Below are 17,401 nucleotides of genomic sequence, written 5' to 3'. Positions count from 1 at the left end.
AGGTTACCGCTGTATCTGATGTTGGCACATCATTCTCTCGTACAGGGTTCAGAAAGGGTATGAAAATCAGATTGTGAAGACGAGGCAAGGCGAATCTCCGCCTTTACTTTGTTCAACAGAGTGCCAGGCATTCCGGATGCAATAAGGTACTATGGTGTGAACCACGTTTCAGCAAAAGTGCCTCGAAACAATGCTCCCTGTTGCAAGGTGCCAACATGTATTTGGCGAACAAGGTTGCACTGCAGGAAATGCAGAGTGTAACATAGTATTCATGAAGGTCGACCCGAAAATTGCTTTTATCAGTTTCGCAGGGAGTAAACGGTACTCCTGGTGTACACACATGTGCGCTTATTTTTTGGAGAAATGAAGTCCAGCCAAGCTAGTTTCTTGTGCTTTTGTTTTGGCCTAACGACTGCATATAAATAGTAAAAATTTCATTTGCGCAAGCAGATCCCGCATGGGAAACAAAGGGCGAAGGGTTGATCACTAAGCACAGGTGGGCATCTGTTTTTCATGTATTTTCAAAGCTGAACATTAACAAAGCTTCATTGGGACATTTAAATGGTAGAAATGCTTATTCTGTGACTGGACAGCATATTTTCATTGTGCATTTTTACATGGCACGTTGCGCAAAAGCCACTGTGCCAAGTAACAACCTTCTTATCTGGTGATGCTATCTTGCAGGTAATTAGGATAGGTCTTAGCTTTTTCTTATCACGAGATAGGTATGCAAATGCATAATACTGACTCTATATTCCCGAGTATGCGTCATTTGCAAGTGAGTGAGCAAAACCGTTTTACACTGCACCTATTTCATCTGGTGTTAACCTGGTCAGGCTGCTGTTTTAAACGAAGTGGTTCAACGTGTTTTCTTCCAAAACACCTGCCCTGTGTATCCTTACACCTGCCGATACTGTTCGCTTTATGGATATTGCAGTTCATGTATGTATCCTGCATATCGTACCTTTTCAATATATGAAAATATTGACCAGTTGAACTACAGGGTTTATGGATATATCAGGTACATGATTGCCAAAAAGAGTAAAAATAAGGTGCTGAACGGTCTTCTAGTTCGCCCTCCGCCGAAACGCAACTGCCTTAAGTTTCGTGCTCGGCTGCAGAAATACTCGGCAGAAGCTTTGCACGCGTGCAGCGCACGGGCCTGTGATTGGATTTGGATTGGTACGACACGCACACATCAAGCACGTTGCCTGCTCAATGTCTCAATGTAGTAGTTTAGTCTCTCGCTTTCGCAGTTTTTTTTATATCACTGCATCGGTACAGATAACGTATGCTGCTTAACTGCGTAGATTCAAATACGATGCCACGCGCGGTTCTTACAGCCAGAGAAATCGAAAGTGTACACAGAAATGACAGAGAGCCCGAATTGCCGGAACAAAACAGACAACTGCAACATACAATACAAAGCAAACGCAGCAAAACTCCAGTTTACTTGCCCCAACCTCCCCGTCGCCGATACTGGCGATGCACCGCCTCTGCCCATTCCCATTTTGCTCTTCACGCGGTCAGTGAGGAAACTGGGTTTGAGAGTGCGTTGCTATGCGCAGGCGCATATATTCTTTTAGTGTCCGCCATATTGTGTTAGTGAGGGGTAGAATGTGTCAAAAGTCAGGCCCGTGAGTTCCCCCTTTTCAAATTCGTGATCCAGCTACAGACATTGACATGTTCTTGAGGTGATATAATGGCCTGTCTAAACAGTCTCAAGCAAGATATCCGGGCGTTGGAAGCATCGTTCCCAAAGAACCACGAACGATTCCAAGTGGTAGCTGCGTCAGTGGATGAACTCACTTGCAGATTTATCGGCCGCAATGGGAAGAAAATTGAAATACACGCCAACATTACAGTAAGTACTGCTGTGCGCTATATTTCATGTTGCTGTTATGTGTAGTTTGAGGGCTTTTTGTGTGACGTAACCGGTCGCTTTGGCTAACAGCTGAGTGCTTTTTTTTTCTAACTAGGCCAAGACCTTGAACAGGAGTATTGTTTACGAGCGAAATCATGCGTTCAGCAATGCGCATTCTTTGACGTGTTCGTCACACATAGGAACAGCGTTCGTATGTTGTTGTGCGTTTCGAAAAACGGTCTCGAGCTCATCTCCGGCTGTGACAGACTGTGCGCTCGGGTTACGGAAACGCTCAAATGGGTATTGTTGCTGTCGTTGGCTGGAACGCTACAAAGCAGCGTCTCGTCGGCTCACAGTTCTAATACGTTGATGCCTCGTGAAACCGGCGTTCTATCGCGAGCAAATGCACTTCAGCTGATCAAGGCCTAGGTGAAGCGACGATTTCGCTAAGGGCTATGGTCGCTAAGCTCAGCCCCTGGAAACCTATGCCTTCGCGCGAACCATGGCTACGGCACTCGCAACATCACAGCCTGCTGGAAACGCGAACTCGCGGGCGTATCCCACAGTTCGGGGAACGTCAGCGGGACTGGCAGAAGCTGAGATGTCGCGTGGGCCGGTTTCGCTTGGCTTTTCTCCGCTGTATATGAGGGTATTTGAGGGCTGGGGGAAAAAAAAAAATCTGGAAATAGTGCACAAATAACCAAACAACAAAAACAAGGCCAGCCAGCCGATGCCTGACGCTTCCGTGCGTGGAGAGCGTTGTCGCCCTGAACGACGACTTTCACGGAACGTCGCAGTAGGAGTGTTGACCCTCTTGGACTTTCTTTGTTCCTCGCTCCTATCGCTGTTTGGGTTGCGCGGACCTTTGTACGAGCTGTCGTGCTTGTTCGTCCTGGGATTTGTGATGAGTAGGTCGGATATACAAGAAGTCGGCGTTGTCCGGGCGAAAAATTTAACCGCGCGATCTGATGACCGCCTGTGTCAACAGATACCGCTCAGCGGAGCGTTCACGAACGCTCACGAACGCTCAGCGCTCACGAACGCTGCTCGTGTGCGACGCGTAAACGCACTGAAGGATAATTTAGGAAAGGGATACATCGTGACTCGTAACGTGAGGCTTTCGTTGAGCAATAAGCGATTAACTGTTTCAGGAAACATACCCCTCGACACCTCCAGTCTGGTTCTCTGACACCGAGGACCCAAGCATTACCAACATCGTTGAACTTCTTACCAACACCGCTGGCCGAGACAACCATGTGAGTGTTTCGGTTCGGCGAATGCGTGGTTTCTTACGGCTGTCTAGAATGTGTAAGCAGATTTTCACCCGCCATTGCCTGCTTCCCTGAACAGCAGTGTTGTGTGCAGGTGGGTTTAGGATTGCCTACATTTGTAATTGCTATCAATTTACAATAAAATAACCCCACCTCGCTTCTTCCTGCACAAGGGAGGGAATCCTCCTTGGCAGGAAAGCAGAGCAAAACACATTAATTAGTGGAACCCAAAATTTTTAGTACTCATAATCAGCCTTAATGTGTGCGTGCGCTGAAGCTGTTAGCAACTCTAATTTTAGTTCTTTCTTGCATACCAGGTGACTTAGTATTTACCTAATGTCATGCAACACTTGTTTAGGCTAGCTAAGCTAAAGTGACTGACACGAATAATCTTTGTCGGTTTTGGAAAGTTAGCTAGAGTAAAGCCACAATTATGGTTTGTTTACTTCTAATAGTTTGTCAACTAGTGGCATTCTGCAGATTTCTTGTGCACAGGCACAGTAAAAGTGCTCATTTTTTTAAAGGAGAAGCAAGAATGTAGTGTAGCCTCATATTGGAGGGCTGGAGAAGTTTGACTATCACAGTGCAAGTTGCATTCTGCTGTGAAGGTTATGACCCTTTGCAAACCTGGAGGTTTACTAACTTTGTCGTCATTGGGGTCAGTCATCAGCTACATGTTGCCCGTCTGCCTTCACATAGTGGAATTTATCAGCCATCTTCGTACTTCGCTGTCGATACAATGAAAGTGAAACCTTTTAAATATGTATGATCAAAGAAGCCTCAAAAATGGTAGTGCATGTCCAGCAAGAAAGAGGTTGCAGTTCAGTGGTTTTCACGGACACCGAACGTCTTATGGGTACTGCTCAGCATATGATTCAAATGGCAGTCTTCTGATGTTAGTTGAAACCCAAATAATGACTGCAAGTGCAGCTCATTAAGGCATGTTGCTGGACTAGTTGGTTTAGCATTTTGAAACCTGGAAAATACACCATGGCACAAATAAATTCACACAGACAAAAGAAACAGGGAGACAGCGGACAGGCGCCAACATCCAACTCAGTGGGAAGTTGGAAGCTGGCGCCTGTGCGTTGTCTCCTTTGTCTGTGTGAATTTATTTACGCCAAGGTATATTATACAAGTTTCAAAAAAAAGGCAGCTCATGCAGACATACACATACAAAATGTTCGAGTGCTTAAGAACTTTTACCGCTGCTAGACATGCACTGCTCCTACTGTATCAACTCAGTGCCTCTATTTCAGTGCTTCACAGAATGGTAAAAGAATCCAGAGTATATTTTATTCCATTCAATAGATTAAAACACGTAATCGGTGGCAATGAACTATCGTCACTCATCGCGAAAAACTCTTGCTCCCTAATTATTTCGTTTCTTTCATGTACAAAAAAGAGGTGCCTTCTACACCAAGTTGGAAGAGTCTCTTGCTGTAATATAGGAGATGAATGCATTGTATCAGTTCTAGTTAACCACTTAATACGCATCTTGACCAGCACCATCACTGGAGCTGTTTGTACCAGACACAATAATTGCTGCTTAATGCTGCATTCCACTGAAGGCATTTGTGTGTAGAGCAATCTTAAACAAATGCAGTGTTGGTGACTTTATTTTGTAATTGTAACAAACTTGTCAACCAGAGCTTTTTAAATGGAACTTGTCACGTGCTAGTCAGTACATGTAAGAAGGAAGCAAAGCTCGAGTACTTCGGTTTGGAAAGAAGCCCTGAATATTGCAACTTTTTATGAATAACTCTCTTAGTACCATAATGATGAATTTGAAAATAATAACAAAAAACATGGGCCGTGCATATATTGCAATTATTCATGTCGGTCACTACTTGTGTGTTCTGGGTAGTATCGGTGCTGGTAGCTTTGCTCTGGGCCATTGATGAACTTTCACTATGGAAAGAAACTCGAACTACGTGGCGCCTACGCGCTCCGCTGTTTGAGTTTCTTTTGATCGCGCTTTTACCTGTATGGTAAGAAAAAAACGGCAGAGTTGGCCTAGAATGCATCGCGGACGACTCTAGCATCTTTTTGCTTCCACCAAAGTAAAAGCGTAATGAACAGAAATGCGAACAGCAGAGTGCCTAGGCTCTGTTCTGTTCGCATTTCTTTCCTTTGCCCCTGTACACTTGCCATCAAAAGTTTTGGAAGGTGACTGTGTTGAAAAAGTAATTTTTCTGCATCCAAAGCGTATTGATTGATTTTTATTGATGTGCTATGGGATGTGCAAAATAAAAATTAGGCTGTATATATCTTTTCCAGAAGACACAAAAAGTCAGCAGTGAAGTAAATTTGTAAATTTTTTTTGTTGCTAATATAGACTTCCCAAACTTGTCTCTGCAGGTGTGCTTCCCCACAGAGCATTATTCCAACCTTTAGGAGGCGTTCACATTGAAAGCGTACAACATTGAAAGCAGTTTTGCTGCAACTGTGCATGCAAAAAAAAAAAAAACAGCTTGTAGGATATTTCTTGTCTCGACCTTTTTTGTGTTTATTTAGTGTCTGCATTGAGCAGGTTCTTGCACCAGTGCATTTAAAGCTCTTTTTCTGGGTGACTGCATTACTTTAATGCTGTAAAATCCTGAGTCATCACTAAATCTTTAAATGCCTGGTATCCATCAAAACTGTGAGATAGGTAATGTCTTGGGAAGAAGGTGATAGTAGATAGTAATATAGTCACCGTCGAACCACTGCCTACCATCCTCAAGCAAATGGACTGACTGAGCGGCTCAATAAGACCATTGCCGACATACTTTCCTTGTACGTCGACACCGACCATAAGAACTGGGACCAGATCTTGCCTTACGTCATGTTCGCCTATAACACTGCTTCTCAAGAGACAACGCGCTTCACGCCGTTTCGTTTGGTGCACGGTCACGAAGCCACGACTATGCTGGACGCAATGTTACTGCCAGATGTTGCACGTCCCTCCGTCGCTGGCGCTAAAGAGTTCGGCACGCGGACGCCGCCCACCAGCTAGCTAGACAGTGAACCCGTACCCAGCAGGAAAGCGATGCTCAACGTTACAACCTTCATCACCAGGTGGTGCTTTACCGCCCTGGAGATCGAGTATGGGTTTGGACCCCAATCCGTCTGCGGGGTCACTCCGGAAAACTTCTGCGCCACACCTTTCGGTGGCAATATATTAGGTTAAATAAAGAGTAAGATAAGCAGTGTCTTAAGAAGGAGGCCACATTTAGAAAAAATGTAGAGAGAAATGGGGCCTGAAGAAATTTATGCCTTTTAACACTTGGCCCATTGTTGGCTGCTTTGAAGCTGTCAAATGTGCCTCCATTATTTCAGTTGCAATTGATAGCAACACTTGGCCCTGCAGTCTAGGTGTGTGGTCCAGGCACCAAAAAATTCTAAGACAAAAGCTAAGTGAATGACATGGCAAGACTCTAAAGTTAAAACGTGGCCAATATCCTCAGCCACGATTCAGTGGTTGGCTCCAAAAACAAGGCCGCAGCCATGCACAGGTAGTACTTTTACTTTAAATTGGTAGAAGTGGGCCCTAGAAAAAAAACTCTCAGAAGGAAAGGTCACTGTTTTGTGTGATCTGCTAGGGATGTGTCAGGGGATATTGAAACATTTGCCACTGTTCAATGCTTCTTCTCTAGGTGGGAAAGGATATAATTTCAAAAGGGAACTTCTGCCTCATCTTTTTTTCTTTTTTGCATGTGTGCTTGCAGCTTCTCCAGCAGGTGAAGATATTAGTCACAGAGTTGTGCAAGGTGCACAGCTTGCCTGAACCAGCAGAGTTGGAGACGATAGATTACTTCCAGGTGAGGGAAATGATGCATCTATGTGCAGTCTTGCTTGTGTGTGGGTTTTGTTTTGTAGGCCATTTGTGCAAGGTGCAGGGATATGACGTCCAGAGCTTTGATGTTTTACTGTCCGGTTTTGCTGGTTTGTCATGTGGTTGATTGTGGCTGCTCATTGATGTGACTAAAACTGGTATGATCAAAACTGCCCATTTATTTACTAAAAGAAGATGCTAGTAACTTAATATAAAATCAATCAGCTGTAGTGTACATTGTGTTGTGCTCGCATGCTCTTCTTTCTCTTTGATTATGGACATCACATGCGCCTGACCTGTACATACCTTATAGTGTAAATAGAATACTTGTATATTGTACCTCTCTCCCCCCTATACTTTCTGCCTGTCCCCTCACCTCTTTCATTTCATTTCTCCAGTCTGTCTGCTCTCTTTATTTCTGCTGCCCCAGCTCGGGTGCTTCCCATAGCGATGGCAGATGCCAGGGCTAGCAAAAATCTTTCCCTTTTTTTTAAAATAATTATTTTAAATAAACCACTACTACTACTACCAGAAACAGATAAAACAATACTGACTTCCCTATTAGAAAATTATCGCAAATAATGTGGGATTTTATTCATGAGCAGCTCAAAATTTATTTTTATATCGTTTGCTCCAGTTAATCCAGGCTGCTGCGGGTGTGGGAAACGGTTTCAGCTTGAATCATCAGAGCTTTATGTTATCTGAAGGTGAATGCTATGCATTCATAGACATGATTGCAGTTTCGATGGAGGTGAAATGAAAAAACGTTCATGTGCTGTGCAGTTGCAGTGCACATTGAAAGATGCCCAGGTGTCCAAAATTAATCCTGAGCCTCCACTGAGCTCTCTCTTATAGTCCATGTGCAGGTTTAGGACATTAAACCCCACATCCAATACCAAGCAGAACTGCGGTTTATTGCATGTGTGGGCCACATGTTTTACAGCTTTAGTGCTTCACGAGCTTTTTTTAGCCTGGTACTGTGCACATGGAAATGTATTTCAGTGCTGCTGTGCCCGTTTTCTGTTTCACTCAGTTCCGTTTGTGATTGGCTACTCAATAAAGTGTACATTGTTTTCTATTGAGAGGTGTGTTGAACGGTAGCTCTGGGGGTTTTCGAGGTTGCCATATTCTAATGAAAATTGTACTAGTAAAACCTCGTTAATTCAGTCTGCAGGGGATCGGGATAAATATCTGAATTATCCGAAGGTTTGAATTAAGGAATTAAATGCCGAATTAATGCAAAAGGCAGCCGTGTTCTGTGGGATATCAGCGCATATTGGAGAGCCCCAGGTGGTCGAAATTAAACCGGAGCCCTCCCTCCACTGCAGCTGCCTATGTGCTGCTTCGGGACATCAAATGCCATAGTTTACAATTTACAACTGAGGGAAATGCTTCAGCACCAGAACTGCGATGCTTCTTCCAGTGAGGAAACTAAAAGGCCAGTGAGACATCAGTGTCGAAAACTGTGCAACGCTGTATTCGGGTGGCTGTCTGGTGTGCTTCAGAGCCGCCATCGCTGTGACCTGGAGGGAAACTCAGAAAAGGGAAACAATTGCACTGGGGAGGGCTGCACCGGTGCCCTCCGAACGTCCTCACACCTGCCATTGGCTGACATAAGGGGTTTGCGGACACCTCTCTGATGCGATATTTGTCGTGACATGGGATATTAGCACTATTTTAACGAATTAACGAGCATCTGATGCAATAGAGTTACACGGGCATTGGGTGGGGTCGCATGCGGGAGGTGGGGGTTCGATCCCCTGTGCTGCTGGGTACCCACCGGTAATACAATGAGTGCAAGCTTTCCCCTTGTGCTCGGCTTATCTGGGGTGAAATGCTTGGAAAAATGGGTCTTTGACTCCACCTTGAGTAGTCAAAAATACCTTGTGCTATGTCGCTCTTTGGCCATAGATGGCCCTGCGCCATAAAAATCCATAACATCATCATTGGGCAGGACCAGGTCAAGAGCCCGAACTAGCGAGGCTTCATTGCAAGCTACCCGCCGCGGTGGCTCGGTGGTTAAAGCGCTCTGCTACTGATCCGGAGTACCCGGGTTCGAACCTGACCGCGGCGGCTGCATTTCGATGCAGGCGAAACACTAAGGCGCCCCTGTGCTGTGCAATGTTGGTGTGTGTAAGATCGCCAGGTGGTGGAAATTACGGCACCTCTTCCTTCCTTTCTTCTCTTAGTCCCTCCTTTATCCCTTCCCTTTAGGCGTGGTTCAGGTGTCTGCTGATTATGCCAGACAGATACTGCATCATTTCGTTTCCCCAGAAACCAATTATTGTTATTATTATTCATTGTAAGTTATTCTGTCTATCCTGATTACTTCCACCAAATTTAGCACCCATGTGACATCTCATCACAGTGCAAATTGATTTTTAAGTTCACCATTTCTGCGGCATAAGTTTCGATAATTTCTGTGTGCAACACTGCATTTTTGTCATCACGAATATTCCCCACGCATTAATTTAATAACATGTTCAGTAACAAAATTTTGAAGTTTGTATAAGGTTGTCTCGGGCATTTCATAGTTTTCAGTTGCTACTCATCACTGCACCACGTGACGCATCGTCCCTGGCCATGGACTCTGTTTTGGTTTCAGTTTGCTGTTATTGCTGTTTTAAAATGATTGTACCAGGTGTTTTGCAAAATGGTTTGTTGTAGTGGAGAGAGGGAAGTCTTAAGGAATGTGGTGTGGCTTTCTTAAAACGTTCAATAGCCCCCTTTAAAAATTGAACAAATGAGGAGGCTAAATTAGACTGGATGATGTGATGGCCTTGCTTTGTGATGTTTGCGGGGTGTCTTTCAGTGCTTCTTGTTGTTGTACACGTATGTCTCTCTGAAGTTAAAACACGTTGTGTGCAGTAATCTGTGGCACCTTTCTTATGCGTAGCAAGCAGATGTTGGCAACCTTCCTGACCTGCTACAGGCACCTCAACAGCACTCTGAGGAAGAGGACGAGACAGACGTGGATGATGACATGCAAATGGAGATAGATGATGATACAGGGTGAGCAAGATTAAATATTCGAACCTTGCTGCACACAGTAAAGTGTCCACTTCATAACATGATGTATCTTGGTTTGATTTGGAGTAAGGGTTTTGCAATGGTGTCTGTGTAAAATTCTGGAGAGTTACAGTGAAGTAGGCAGAACGAGTGTATGCAAAATCGAATTGTATTGCAGCAGAACTGTGGGTTAGGGGTAGTAAATTTGGGTGGGGGTGTTCAATTGACATGGCACCACAATTCGTGTTATTGCTGTGTAGAGATGGTCAGATATCACTGCATGGGCACTGCCTGTGGTGAACAGAAAGGCACGTGATGCACCTGCTCATAGAGTTAATAACAGCTACACTGCGGAAGGAGCAAGATAAGAGATGTACAGCTACCCAGCTTGGAACCTCTGTGTATTCATATTCTCAAAAATCAAATCAGGAGCAAAGCAAACAAATCGCAGTGGCTACGGAAGAGAGCAATAAAGAGATGGTGAAAAGAAAACTAGTCTAACGCTGTTTTCAAGTGGTATGCTATGACTTCGTTTTATGCCTTCAATGTTCAACTCGCTTCATGCGTAGTGCAATATATGTTCAATTGCAAATGTCCTGTCAATGCAAGGTCATTTGATTGTTTTCATATAACACATATTTGGACATGCGTAATGTACGTACAAATCTTTTTTTGGGGGGTGGGGGCACTTCTGTTAAGACAAACTTCTGACAAGATCAACAGATTTTCTGGTCCCTTCAAGTGCGTCTTAAAGGGCCACTACAGTATTTGAAAATTGGTGTTTGAGAAAAGGAAATGGTGCAGTAACTGTCTTGCATAGACACGCTGCCTTAAGGGAAGGGATAAAAGAGGGAGTGAAAGAAGAAAGGATATCTCGTTTCTAAGTAATGTCATTTTCTTGCAACGGGATATAATGGACCTCCAATGAACTTCACTGGCCATTTTGGGCTGCGTATGTCAATTTGTAATGGAGCCCAGCACTTCCGTACTGATTTGATGTGGCAGTTACCCTGTTTTCCAACCTCTTCACTGCACACAGCTTTCCGTGAGTGTGCTATGCTTCTCTGGCTTCATGCACAGCTTAGTTTGTTTTTGCAGTGTGGTCACGTTTAGTTTAAAATCGTTTGGCAAAGCACTTGGTGTGCTTGACAGTAGCGAGGTTCCCGTGGTTCCACAAGGCCAAGTGGCGGGGAACGGAAGCTTAAAACAATTTCCATTGGCAAGAAGGCAGCCATCATTAAAGCCTTCAGTCTGGCATACGCATTCTGCACAATGCGTTCCTCTCACACGAAGTGTTGTGGTCGGTGTGCTCTTGAGCTGTGCGGTGACGCCAACCAAAACAGGTGCTGGCGACAAATTGCTTCTGCACATCCTTTTTTACAGTCTCTCTTATTGGCTTCAGCACCTACCCCCATATTCACAAACGAACCACATACTCATCTTTTCCCTTCCGGGACTTAACAGCGCCTTGACATGTTTGAGAAACCAACTGCATACTTTAGGGGAGACCCTGCTCTTTAAAAAAAAAAAAATTATTAATGATGTCACAATTCTGAAATCTTCAGGGAACATGTAATTTAATTTTATGTAAAACAAGTCCTTGTGCACTTTCGCAATATGTTATGTAATTTTTTGGAGAGATATTTTAAGAAAGTTCACTGCAAAGAACTTGCGGAAATATATGTCGTTGGTTTGTCTTGACATGAAGGAGTGCTGTAAGGGGAAAACTATCATCCTGCCTGTTATATAACTTGAGGTATGGGGTTTTTTAAGCTTTCACTCCAGAAACAGCGACTTCAAAACTTCATAACTCAACTTCTATGACAGGCAGAATGATAATTTTTCCCTTATTGCACACTCCTTGATGTCAAGACAAACCAATGGCATGCATTTTAGAAAGTTCCCTGCAGAGAAATTTCTATAATGCTTTCTTGTATAACATATTGCATAAGTGCACAAGGACTTCTTTTATGTGAAATTAGATGACATATTTAGAATCAGCACACAAAAATACATGTTCCCTGATTTCATAATTGTGGCTTCATTAATAAAAAAAACTTTCTCAAAGACGAGGGTCTCCCCTTAAAGGGGCTGTGAAAGGGGGTCTCAAAAAAGATGCGTTGTGCCTGGGATGTTAAAGGATGCCGCTTCACAAATATCCTCCAGCAAGAATTTTTTAGATGCATTTTGTGGAAGCTGAGTTGTCTGTAGTCAAAATTTGAATTTCTGCGTCTTCGTGCCTTTCCCTTACCTCTCGTCACCGTTTGCACGTTGAATTGTCGGCGCTCCTCTGCCGGCCTCTCGCACTCGCCCCCTCCGCCGGCTGCCGACGCGTGCGAACCAATGCTAGCAGTCCGCTGCTGACATAACGAGCACGGATTCGGGCGAAAGCCCAGCACCCCAGGTCGCCGCTAGGTGCGGAAGCGGGAGTTTTAAAAATTGTATTGTAATTATCGCCTTGCTTCTGAGGTCTTGTACATGGCATGAACGCTCATTGGTCCGTACTCTACATAATGCAAGCATTTCGTAGACAACCTCAAACACCCTTTTCAGGGACCCTTTAAATGAGACCTTTTCTTGCTCTTCATTGCCTTGGAAAGGAAAGATTTCTAAGGTAGCTCTGCATGTACCTTCAGTGCTTACTTATCATATATAATATGGCCGACTGTGGATGTGGAGATTGTTGATTTCGCAGCTAGCGATGAGGCTTGACAAGAGTGTGGATGGACAAAGTGCTGTGACTGTTGAGGGATCCTGAAAACTACTGTACTGCATAGCGACACTGTGCTAAATAACAGGCAAATACTGGACCAGTTAGCTGCTTTTTGGCCTGTGAGCCCTGTTGTGTTTGCTTATCGCCGCTGAGTGACGCACAGAGTGAGCCTTCGGAGATAAGGAAATTGTGTGCACCACAACCATGGTGCCACACGTATACCGTGCTACGACAGTGGCTAACGGAGCCACATACTTATGTTTGAGGGTTGACCAGTGTTATTTTTGCGCCCTCACACTGTGTGACATAGTATGGAGGTTGCTTCATTACACAGTGTGTCTAGCTTCCAACTGCTCCTGCTTCAGGCTGCAAAGGGCAAATTTGTCCCGTGAATGTTGTTTTCACAAATGTGTGCATGTGTAACTCAGTGAAATGATGATCGATGTTGTGGTGTGTGGAAAAGAACTAGGATTTTTTATTAGGGCTCATGCTAGTGATCAGTTTACTAGCAGGTGGTAAATAAAAGAAACGTGCATTTTAAAAATGTTATCACTAATCAATACTGCGTACTTGTGGACTTTGTTTGATATAGACCTACACTGGCTTACGTTATAAGTACTCTTCAACTACAATGAAACACTCAAGCAAAGCAGCGACTACAAGAAATCGCAGGGCCCATTTAAATTTGTTATGAGGTTCACCCGTACTAAGCTAGCCACTTTTCTCGTCAAACTGTGGCCTCCAAAGCACAAGCAGACACCCTTATGTTTGAACACTGGGAAGCAAAAAGGCATCTGTACTCTGAAAAAGACATTTGTGAACCAGGGTAATGCATGATAGTCTTTCTTTATGTTTTTAATACGTTAGCATTAAGGCTTCCACTCAATTGAAAAGCCGTTATCTGTCAGTTTGTGCGCTCCCCAGTCTGGCCTTGATGTGCCAATACTATAATGCACATTGGGCAATCTGCCCACCTGATTGTGAGCAAACTGCTCATCATGGCAGGTGGCAGTTCAATTAAGGATCGGTCACGAGAGGTTGCTAGGGAAGAGCAATCTGGGTCTCTCAAGCCACTTGCCATCTCGGGGCAGTGGTGCATCGCTTAACCTTAGCACCGCTGCGCCAGGAGGGGTATGAGGACTCGCAAGGATCTGCGTATGTAGAGCATGACCAATTCCGTATATATGGGCATTAACTGATCGCTATCCAAGCAACTTCCATCTGTGAATAGTGGATCCGAACACACAAACCGAAGTGCTAGCTCACCTAATTTGCATTTGGCCTAACTATGCAAATTGACAGTAATTTTTTGGCCGTTTTATTCTATTGTTGGCAGATGGACGGGGTCACTGCCCAGAAATGCCCGCATTCTTCATTGCAGCTGAGTTCACTATGGGCAAGGTGGTTTATATTGCTCCATGTCATTGCGCATTGCCTAATATTGGTGCAGGTCCTCGGAAAAAAGCAAGGAGGATGACCTCAGTGTGGAGAACCACGCAACGCTAGAGCGGCTGCGGCAGAACCAGCGGCAGGATTATCTGCGAGGTTCAGTCTCTGGCTCGGTGCAGGCCACCGACCGGCTCATGAAAGAACTTCGAGAGGTAGGCAGCTCTCCTCATTTAAAATATCTCAAGGGCTTCTTGATGGTGTCACCACTTTTACTGTTAGTCGTTGCTTTCAAGGAAAGGCTGATTGTGTTCAGCCCTTCATTTGAAAGCCACTGCTGGCTTCACATTTGTAGAACTGTACACGGGATTTGATAAGTGTAGTTCAGTAAAGTGGAAGTTTGGGCCAGCTGGTGCATGACAATAAGTAAGGAGTGAAGGAGTGCAAAGACAAGATGCAGAAGAAAAAGACAGGTGAAGCTCTGTGAGAAAATCCTTCCTTGTTTCATCCCTTTACTGTTTCATTCCTGACTTGATAAATGCATGCTTACATACGTAAGTATTGAAACTGTTCATTTGTATGCATGGTTTTATGCAGCTATAGGCAAGTTTAGCTGTCCTGATGCCAATGTAATAATAAGTAAGCTCAAATTGAGACAGTCCCCACGATGTGCTTGCGACCCAGGTGTACCGGTCGGAGAGCTACCGGCGTGGTGTCTTCTGCGTTGAACTGGTGAACGACAGCCTGTATGAGTGGAATGTGATGCTGCGCATTGTGGACTCTGACTCGCCACTGCACAGCGACCTGACCCTTTTGAAGGAGAAAGAGGGCAAGGACCACATCCTGCTCAACATCCTTTTCAAGGAGAACTACCCATTTGAGCCACCCTTCATCCGCGTCGTCAATCCCATGATCTCTGGCGGATACGTCCTAGGTGGTGGCGCCATCTGCATGGAACTGCTGACACGGCAGGGATGGAGCAGCGCATACACTGTTGAAGCCATCATCCTTCAGATCGCTGCCACACTGGTCAAAGGCAAAGCCCGCATCCAGTTCAGTGGTAACAAGGTGAGCAGTGCGGATGCTTCGTAATACTGACTGTCTTTGTTCTGATTTTGCTCATTGCTGCTTATGCGCACAATTTACCATTTTGCACAACTGGCGCAGCAGTTCCATTGCTGCCTATGCTCAGCAATGGAACTGCTGGGCCAGTTGCACCAAGTGGCAAGTCGTGCTACATACTGCTTCAAAATGACTTTTTGCTCACTTTTGTGCCATGCTTGCGCCAAAAGACTGTTGAGAATTGTTAGCAAGAACGAAACTGAAAAAGCAGATTCCTTCTACAGCAGTATCACAGAAAGTAGGGGTATGGGATATTCAAAATTTCAAAATAGGTGTGAATAAAATCTGCTGTTCAGTTTGGGTAGCATCACATGCTTTGCGTTCGAATTATCGAACGAATATCCTAAGATCGCGTATTTTTCTGCTTTTCTAAACTCTTTGGCAAAAATTACGGCATTTCTAAACAACGGTTAGTGCTGTGAAATATAATTAATTTGGATAATATCAGTATGCTGAAATGTGCTGTTCGCAGTCCATGCGGTGAAGCATCCTCAAAGTTCAACGGGGCCGTTTGTGAAAAGGCACCACTGCTACTGCGTTGCTCTGCGAAAACTTCCACGGAGACCTTTACTATATTGAAGCATTTATTTTACATTTCCGGCTGTGTGCGGAAAGCAAAGCACTTGACGAAACCATGAAAAAATCGTTTTTGCATGGTTTTCATCTCAAATGTAGACAGCAGTCGTCCAGGCGTTCATTAGATAAAATTACTGCAGTGTAAACGGTGTTTGTCAGGTTTTAAGGGCCGTTCGGTTATTCGGACTTTTGGATAATTTGAACACTTTTTGTAGTTCCTTGAAGGCTGAATTAACGAGATTTTACTGTAGATGGCATGTATGATTTTGGTACTTGTCACATAAATGAATTCGCACTTTCCTAGTGGGGTCAATAGCCAGCGTGCAGCAAAACGCACGCGTGGCAGCACAAGGCTCTGGATGATGATGATGAATGGTGGGCTATCAAGAGCCACCACGGCTCTGCTCTGCAGAAAACAAAAGTGCTGCTCCATGTGACGTGTCATCGCGTCATGTCCCAACGCAGCCGACAGTTTGCCGTGAATGCGCTTATGAAGAATGTGAACTGTCCCCTCCACTGCTACTGTTGTTGATCTCTGCAGTGCACGCGTGCATGCCAGCAATGAATTTGTGATGGCCACTTTCGCTCTGCACAGTTTTCACCTATTAGAGGGGTCTTTTATGCCAAATGGAATAAGAAGATGCACAAGGTGAAAAAAAAAGCTTCAGAACCAGCCTGCACATGCGCATCTTGTATAGCGCTGCTAATTCTCTTTTGCGGTATAGTTTTGTTTTCCCATGTTCGGTTGTATGTGCTCACCTCACTGCAGCGATGGAACTGCATTGGTATCAGCAATAAAATTCAAGCCGCGCATAAACACGCAGAGCATCAGTTGAGAAATTTCCTGAAAGTATCTCAAACTCAAGCTGTCTGGTGCTTTTGTGAAAGCATGCTTTGAATGTCTGCGGATGTGACCGTCACTGTTATGAATGGTTTACTTTTTCGTAGGTTTCAGTAATTCTTTTTTCCTGTAAAAACTAATGCACTTAAAATTTTATGCAACGTACGAAAACGAAGCTACATAATTGTGCTTTTTAGGCATATAAGTTTTGAAGTTGAGTAATGAATTGTGTGTTGCAATACAAACATTTATTTGCTAAAAACAAGATTTTAGGAAAGAATTGAAAACACTTGTAAATGTACGCTTGTATCCAAAAAGAAATAGTGTAAAATTTTCTGAAATATGCGAAATGTTTGGTATTCCATTGGCCACTCTGTGAAAAATTCAAAGTTCTATATTGAGTACTATTCTTGCTACAAAATAACTGAAAACTATAGTTGGGCACCGGAGCGCCTGCGTTTCAGACAGGTTTCCATCGTCGTCTCTGTCAGAACTGAATAGACTGATTTCACCAGCAGTTGCACTACTCCATTGCCGCTGCGATGCACTCTGGGAGTTGTGGTACTCCGGCTGGTAACCACGTCGAAGCGGTGCTTGGGGAACGCATGAAAAGCGTTTGTTTGTGTCGCCGCACTGTGTTTATCGCATGAATGCTGGCATCTTTGGATATGTGGGTTCACCTGGGGGGTGTTGTGTTCCGACAGCTGCACGAAGCAGAGGGCCCTGCATTTTTCATATTCTCGAAGAGAAGAAAAAAAATCCCTAAAATAGAGCACAGAAGCTGGTCATGAGAGGCAGCTGA

General features: G+C 44.4%; 1 protein-coding gene across 1 annotated transcript in view; it reads left to right on the top strand.

Moving 5' to 3' along the window:
- Positions 1-1,572: 1,572 nt before the first annotated feature.
- The window catches only part of LOC144125753 (ubiquitin-conjugating enzyme E2 Q2), a 31,631-nt gene continuing 15,802 nt past the window's right edge, over positions 1,573-17,401 (top strand). Inside the window, exons 1-6 of the mRNA XM_077659420.1 lie at positions 1,573-1,864; positions 3,016-3,120; positions 6,846-6,938; positions 9,849-9,964; positions 14,125-14,275; positions 14,745-15,128. Of these exons, the coding sequence (XP_077515546.1) occupies positions 1,703-1,864; positions 3,016-3,120; positions 6,846-6,938; positions 9,849-9,964; positions 14,125-14,275; positions 14,745-15,128 (1,011 nt within the window). The 5' untranslated portion in view covers positions 1,573-1,702. The remainder of the gene's footprint in view (positions 1,865-3,015; positions 3,121-6,845; positions 6,939-9,848; positions 9,965-14,124; positions 14,276-14,744; positions 15,129-17,401) is intronic.

Source organism: Amblyomma americanum, chromosome 3 (genome assembly GCF_052857255.1).
Source record: "Amblyomma americanum isolate KBUSLIRL-KWMA chromosome 3, ASM5285725v1, whole genome shotgun sequence".
NCBI classification, from domain to species: Eukaryota; Metazoa; Arthropoda; class Arachnida; order Ixodida; family Ixodidae; genus Amblyomma; species Amblyomma americanum.
This window is presented reverse-complemented; position numbering and strand designations above follow the sequence as displayed.